Raw genomic sequence first — 7,683 nt, 5'->3', positions numbered from 1 at the left:
GTTTCCCTTTCCCGCCTCTGCCTCCGCTCATATGACCCAGACGTGAGCTGAGGCTTCCACTGGGCCCTGAAGCTCTAGCTCTCTAAGTTGGGCAGGCGCGGAATATTGGTGTAGATAAGTTACTATGATTCTAGTTTAGAGATTTTAAGCCCTTTTTGCACCAGACCTCATTTTTAAATGGAATCCTGGATTTCTAGTAATGGAAACCCTGGAGAACAGAACACTACCTGTCTAGAACATGACATTGATAAACTGTTTCTGCAAAAGTCTGAATTATGAATGTTTCAGGCCTTGCAGGCCATATATTGTCTCCAGCACATTCTTTTTTTCTTCTTTAAACAACTGTTTAAGTGTAAAAACCATCATTCTTAGCCATACAAAAAACAAATCTGGGCCAGAGTTTACCAGTCCCCCCTACAGAAGCTGCCTTATAGGAGGTCAGATGACAAGGTTTCCTTGTCATTTATTTCCCTGCAGTATGTGTCGGTTGCCCTTGCTGAGTCTGAACTATTGAAGTCACCCTTAGTCTAAGAGTTCTTTACAGCCTGCAGTTTAGACTCCTTGATTGAATGTTTTTCAAGGTGGTTTTTTTTTTTTTTTAATAGTCCATGAAATTTTAGAAAGTGAGTTGAAGGAAATAGAGCCAGGGCCTTTGGCTCCCTACTCCCATGCACACTTCACTACCTGCTGCTCATTCCTCTCCATCCTCAGATTTGCTTTGGCCTGGCTCCACCTGAGGGTCTCCTGGTCCGCAGCTTCCGCTGGCCAAAGAGCTAAGGCTGCTGTTGTCTAATGAAGAGATATCAGCAGAGAGATTTTTCAGTGGGAGAAAATTAATGCAAAAACATTAGTAAACCTTAGTTTACTGTAAACAACAGCTTTAAAAAGAAAGAGGAGCAATGAAGAGAGAGCAGCTGTTAGAAGGTTATGAGCTATTGCTCCATTAGAAACTTGTTCTTCACAGTTATTAACAAATAACTGTTCTAAACTTGTAAACAGTCTCTTAAAGAGTTACTAACATTTCTTGTTCTCTCATGCTAACCTGCAGGTGACAAAGGGAGACAGCAAAAACGCTAAGAAGAAAAACAACAAGAAAACTAGCAAAAACAAGAGCAGCCTGAGTCGGGGCAATAAGAAGAAGCCAGGCATGCCCAACGTATCCAACGACCTCTCACAGAAGTTGTATGCCACCATGGAGAAGCACAAAGAGGTAAGAGAACAGCCCCCAGAGTAGGAAAACCAAGGCCAGGGTCCTCCAGAACTGCCCACCATAGCTGGTATTTATGATGTGAGCACCAGATCGTTTGAAACTCAGAAGGAAGAAAATCATACTGGAGAAGGAAATGGCAACCCACTCCAGTACCTTTGCCCAGAAAATCCCATGGACGGAGGAGCCCGGTAGACTACAGTCCATGGGGTCGCAAAGAGTCGGACACGACTGAGCGACTTCACTTTCCCTTAGGAAAAAAAAAAGAAAATCATTTGAGGGAGAAGAAAGCAAAAAGAGGGTGGTGAGAACACGAAATGGTAAGGTGTCTTACTTAGATCTGTAGCTGTTACAAAGCTATATGGTGTTGGGAGAAGTGTAAGCAGTTTGTCTGACCCTATTGTTTGTAACCGTTTTATGTTTGTGTTTCTGTCCATTGTTCAGAAGATGGGCTTGTTGGATATCTTTTGGGTATCTTTGTGGTTTTGCTTTATACCAAAGCCCCTTAGAACTCTATTTGGCCATTCAAGTTTCTAATGGAACTTTGGCAAAACTAATGAATGTTTTGCCTTACAAAGGGAATTGGCAAATGGAGAGGATTGAAGAAAAGTTAAACTTTGATATATGCATTCATGAATGCCTTCACAGCAAAGTTAAAACTTGGAATTATTTAATTATTTATATTGGTTATTTGTTGTTTGGGAATATAACTGAGTACGTTGGGTTTTTTTTCCCCTTCGACATTTTTGTCGGTAAGATGAAGCGTTTTGAAGGGTCATGTTGGTTTGTTTAAACATCTGTTTATCTCCATGTTCAGACATCAGGTTCTTACAGGAAGAGGCTATTAATGTGGAGAGGGAACTGATGGTTTGATTTTAGGTAAGGAACTCTGTCATAACAGCGATTAGGAAAGGCCCTTAGAGTATGTTGTGATAGGTATGACTTCAGTTGTAGATACATCATCTGAAGAATATGTGGGTAGTAGTCTCCTGTTAGGAGTTAGAATCTAATATAATCATTTTATTAAATTTACATATTGTTTTAGCTCTAGGGTGACATTCAGCAGTCAGTCACGATGGCTGTTATTGGAGGTTGGCCATAGTGAAGGTTTCCTAGGGAGTCACCAGGTGGTTTGATCTGCTCCCACTTGTTAGATACAGTACTTCCCTGTGTGTGATCACAGTTTCAGGACACTCCTCCTCACTGAGTGCTTGCTTTGAGCTACAGTAGCAAACCCAGTACCAGTATCACAGTCCCCCCTTGAGCTTTTAACTCTGGCTTTGAATGTCTTTACTCAGTGTGGATGCTCTTGTCCTGTGCTGTTTGTGGCATGTGCAATCTTAGTCCCATGTCCCGTCCCCCACCCCCACCCGGGGCCGAACCCATGCCCCTGCAGTGGCAGTGCAGAGTGTTAACCACTGGACCACCAAGAAAGTCACTGTGTTCTTTTTCTAGACTCTTGTTCTATGCCAGCATTGCTGCCCAGATATATAACAAATATTATTGCCAGTTTGCATAGATTTTCAGCCTCAAAAAAACTGACAGGTTATAGTGGGCAATACAGCAGTTGCAAGTTCTTGATCTCTTGAAGGTTCCCTTTTACATTTTATTATTACAGAAATAGCAGCTTCCTCTTGCAGCCTTTATACCAGTCATTATGGGAATCAGTGGTTGTGTTGTGTTTTTAAACTTCAACAAAAAATTTTTCTGTTTCTGTAGCAAGGAAAAAGATTTTGCTTTTTTATTTTTCCCACCCCTACCAATTTTTTTTCCTTCCAAACTTACAGGAAAGTTCTACAGAAGATGCCCTCCTGTTGCTTTCAGCTAGATTCATCAGTTAACGTTCTACTACATTTTATTTCAGTAAGCTCTTTCTAAGACAGAGAACACGCTCTGCATAAGCATGCTGTGACTTCACACTCAGGAAATCTCTCCCCTGCCACCACCTCCCATCTGCTCCTCTGCTCCATGTTGAGTTGCCGTGTCTCAGTTCCTGGCTTTATTTTCTTTCATGACATGGGCATTTTGTGAAGACTCCAGGCCAATTGCTTTGTAGAATATCTATCCGTTTGGGTTTTTCTGATTTATTTCCTTATAATTAGAGTCAGGTTAAACCATGAATTGCATCTTAAAAGTTGACCTCTTTGAAGTAGAATGTCCCCTGTATGGCCCTGTGTTTGACCATTTTTCTTTTGAAGAATTACTGAATGAGGTAGAAGACACAAGATGTAGATGTTTTAGGCCCATTGTAGTCAGTTTTGAAAAAGAGAACAAATGCGTGAAGCAGGAGAACGCGGGCTGTGTCGTGTAGCCTTGCAGGGTGGCCACAGAAGGAAGCCAGGCCTCCCGGCCCCCGGGCGCAGAGCCTGGCCAGCTGCCTGCAGTGCTCAGTTCCAGAGTCCAGAGGGGGACTGTCTGTGTTGCAGGTCTTCTTTGTGATCCGTCTCATCGCTGGCCCTGCCGCCAACTCCCTGCCTCCCATTGTTGACCCCGACCCCCTCATCCCCTGTGACCTGATGGATGGGCGGGATGCCTTTCTCACCCTCGCAAGGGACAAGCACCTGGAGTTCTCGTCACTGCGAAGAGCCCAGTGGTCCACCATGTGCATGCTGGTGGAGCTGCACACCCAGAGCCAGGACCGCTTTGTCTACACCTGCAACGAGTGCAAGCACCACGTGGAGACACGCTGGCATTGCACCGTGTGTGAGGTAGGTCCCTTGGCGGGGAGGGCTGGGGGATTCCAGGTACCTGAGAAGCGGTTCAGAGGTGGTGCTGGCCTGAGGGCAGCCTCCGGGGCCAGTGTGAGGACCAGAACAGGCCAGGTGGGGCCTGGTGTCAGATTTGAATGGTTGGGCTAAAGAAGCTTTCTCTAAAATGGGGCTTTTCAGCCCAAGCAGGATATGTAAATACTTTTGAATGGCTTGAATCTTGGAGTGTTGACCTGCGCCTATGTTTTCCCCAGGATTATGACTTGTGTATCACCTGCTACAACACTAAAAACCACGACCACAAGATGGAGAAGCTCGGGCTGGGGCTTGATGACGAGAGCAACAACCAGCAGGCCGCCGCCACGCAGAGCCCGGGAGACTCCCGCCGCCTGAGCATCCAGCGCTGCATCCAGTCGCTGGTGCACGCCTGCCAGTGCCGCAACGCCAACTGCTCGCTGCCGTCCTGCCAGAAGATGAAGCGGGTGGTGCAGCACACCAAGGGCTGCAAGCGCAAGACCAACGGCGGCTGCCCCATCTGCAAACAGCTCATCGCCCTGTGCTGCTACCACGCCAAGCACTGCCAGGAGAACAAGTGCCCCGTGCCCTTCTGCCTCAACATCAAGCAGAAGCTCCGGCAGCAGCAGCTGCAACACCGGCTCCAGCAGGCCCAGATGCTGCGCCGGCGGATGGCCAGCATGCAGCGGACTGGCGTGGTGGGGCAGCAGCAGGGCCTGCCCTCCCCGACCCCTGCCACCCCAACCACGCCGACAGGCCAGCAACCCACCACCCCGCAGACACCCCAGCCCCCGCCCCCCTCTCAGCCCCAGCCCACACCTCCCAACAACATGCCGCCCTACTTGCCCAGGACTCAAGCTGCTGGCCCGGTGTCCCAGGGCAAGGCAGCAGGCCAAGTGACCCCCCCGACTCCGCCTCAGACTGCTCAGCCCCCACTTCCGGGACCTCCACCTGCAGCAGTGGAAATGGCCATGCAGATTCAGAGGGCAGCCGAGACGCAACGCCAGATGGCCCACGTGCAAATCTTTCAGCGGCCGATCCAGCACCAGATGCCGCAGATGACTCCCATGGCCCCTATGGGTATGAACCCGCCCCCCATGGCCAGAGGGCCTGGTGGGCATTTGGAGCCAGGGATGGGGCCCACCGGCATGCAGCAGCAACCTCCGTGGGCCCAGGGAGGACTGCCCCCGCCCCAGCAGCTGCAGTCCGGGATGCCCCGGCCAGCCATGATGTCGGTGTCACAGCATGGGCAGCCCCTGAACATGCCTCCCCAGACGGGCCTGGGCCAGGTAGGTGTGAGCCCTCTCAAGCCAGGCACTGTGTCTCAACAAGCCTTACAGAACCTCCTGCGGACTCTCAGGTCTCCCAGCTCCCCCATGCAGCAGCAACAGGTGCTCAGTATCCTTCATGCCAACCCCCAGCTATTGGCTGCGTTCATCAAACAGCGGGCTGCCAAGTACGCCAACTCCAACCCGCAGCCGCTCCCCGGGCAGCCGGGCCTGCAGCCCCCCGCCATGCCAGGTCAGCAGGGGGTCCACTCCAGCCCCGCCATGCAGAACTTGAACCCCATGCAGGCAGGTGTCCCAAGGGCCGGCCTGCCCCAGCAGCCCACGCAGCAGCAACAGCTCCCACCACCCATGGGCGGGATGAGCCCGCAGGCTCAGCAGATGAACATGAATCACAGCACCATGCCCTCGCAATTCCGAGACATCTTGAGGCGACAGCAGATGTTGCAGCAGCAGCAGCAGGGAGCGGGGCCAGGGATGGGCCCGGGGCTGGCCAACCACAACCAGTTCCAGCCCCCTCAGGGCGTGGGCTACCCTGCCCCGCAGCAGCAGCCGCCACCACGAATGCAGCATCACATGCAGCAGATGCCGCAAGGGAACATGGGACAGATGGGCCAGCTCCCGCAGGCCCTGGGAGCAGAGGCAGGAGCCAGTCTGCAGGCCTACCAGCAGCGGCTCCTTCAGCAACAGATGGGCTCGCCGGCCCAGCCCAACCCCATGAGCCCCCAGCAGCACATGCTCCCGAGTCAGGCTCAGTCCCCGCACCTCCAAGGCCAGCAGATCCCGTCTCTCTCCAATCAAGTGCGATCTCCCCAGCCTGTCCCTTCTCCGCGGCCGCAGTCCCAGCCCCCCCACTCCAGCCCTTCCCCACGGATGCAGCCTCAGCCTTCTCCACACCACGTCTCCCCACAGACCAGTTCTCCACATCCTGGACTGGTCGCTGCCCAGGGCAACCCCATGGAACAAGGGCATTTTGCCAGCCCGGACCAGAATTCGATGCTCTCTCAGCTCGCTAGCAATCCAGGCATGGCAAACCTCCATGGTGCGAGCGCCACGGACCTGGGACTCGGCACCGACAACTCAGACTTGAATTCAAACCTCTCACAGAGTACACTAGACATACACTAGAGACACCTTGTAGTATTTTGGGAGCAAAAAAAAAATTATTTTCTCTTAAGACTTTTTGTACTGCAAACAATTTTTTTGAATCTTTCTTAGCCTAAGAGACAATTTTCCTTGGAACACATAAGAACTGTGCAGTAGCTGTTTGTGGTTTCGAGCAAACATGCGAGATGAACCTGAGGGGTGATAGAATACAAAGAATATATTTTTGTTATGGCTGGTTACCACCAGCCTGTTTTTTTCCCTTGTGTGTTTGGTTCAAGTGTGCACTGGGAGGAGGCTGAGGTCTGTGAAGCCAACCACACGCTCCTGCCTTGCACCTCCAATAGGTTTTATTATTTTTTTTAAATTAATGAAAATATGTAATATTAATAGTTATTATTTACTGGTGCAGATGGTTGACATTTTTCCCTATTTTCCTCACTTTATGAAAGAGTTAAAAAAACATTTCTAAAACCAGAGGACAAAAGGGGTTAATGTTACTTTAAAATTACATTCTATATATATATAAATATATATAAATATATATTAAAATACCAATTTTTTTTCTCTGGGTGCAAAGACGTTCATTCTTTTAAAAATGTTTGAAAAAAGAAAAAAAAACAACCCCTTTGCTCCCCTCAAGTCAACTTTTGTGCTCCAGAAAATTTTCTATTCCGTAAGTCTGATCGTAAAAACTTCAAGTATTAAAGTAATTTGTACATGTAGAGAGAAAAATGACTTTTTCAAAATATACAGGGGCAGCTGCCAAATTGATGTATTATATATATTGTGGTTCTGTTTCTTGAAAGAATTTTTTTCGTTATTTTTACATCTAACAAAGGAAAAAATTAAAAAGAGGGTAAGAAACGATTCCAGTGGGATGATTTTAACACGCAGAATGTCCCTGGGGTTTCTTCTGTGCTTGCTTTCTTCCTCCTTACCCTGCCCCCCCCCCCCCCCCACACACTTTCTGTAAAACTTGAAAATAGAAAGCAAAAACCCTCAACTTGTAAATCATGCGATTAAAATTGATTACTTATAAATATGAACTTTGGATCACTGTATAGACTGTTAAATTTGATTTCTTATTACCTATTGTTAAATAAACCGTGTGAGACAGACACCTGATTTTGTTTCACTTCTTGCGGTTGCATCTTTGTGTTGGAATGCATCGGTTTAAATGCCTGACACCTAGGATTTCGGGCAGAAGGTGGAAGCACTAGCTTAACAGCCCTCCCTAACTATTACATGAAGTGATTTTGTGATAAGATAGATTTTTATAATTTCATCCAAAATTTTGGAAAAAGATTTGTCAGGGAAAAAGACAAGTATTTATCCATTTGAATTGATACGAGCCTTCAGC

General features: G+C 48.4%; 1 protein-coding gene across 1 annotated transcript in view; it reads left to right on the top strand.

Annotated features, from left to right (window-relative positions):
- EP300 (E1A binding protein p300) overlaps positions 1–7,443 on the top strand; it is a 68,991-nt gene extending 61,548 nt beyond the window's left edge. Inside the window, exons 29-31 of the mRNA XM_040233224.1 lie at positions 1,035–1,210; positions 3,634–3,915; positions 4,170–7,443. Of these exons, the coding sequence (XP_040089158.1) occupies positions 1,035–1,210; positions 3,634–3,915; positions 4,170–6,344 (2,633 nt within the window). The 3' untranslated portion in view covers positions 6,345–7,443. The remainder of the gene's footprint in view (positions 1–1,034; positions 1,211–3,633; positions 3,916–4,169) is intronic.
- The last annotated feature ends 240 nt before the right edge of the window (positions 7,444–7,683 follow it).

This window comes from Oryx dammah, unplaced genomic scaffold (assembly GCF_014754425.2).
Source record: "Oryx dammah isolate SB20612 unplaced genomic scaffold, SCBI_Odam_1.1 HiC_scaffold_29, whole genome shotgun sequence".
In the NCBI taxonomy this organism is placed as follows: Eukaryota; Metazoa; Chordata; class Mammalia; order Artiodactyla; family Bovidae; genus Oryx; species Oryx dammah.
This window is presented reverse-complemented; position numbering and strand designations above follow the sequence as displayed.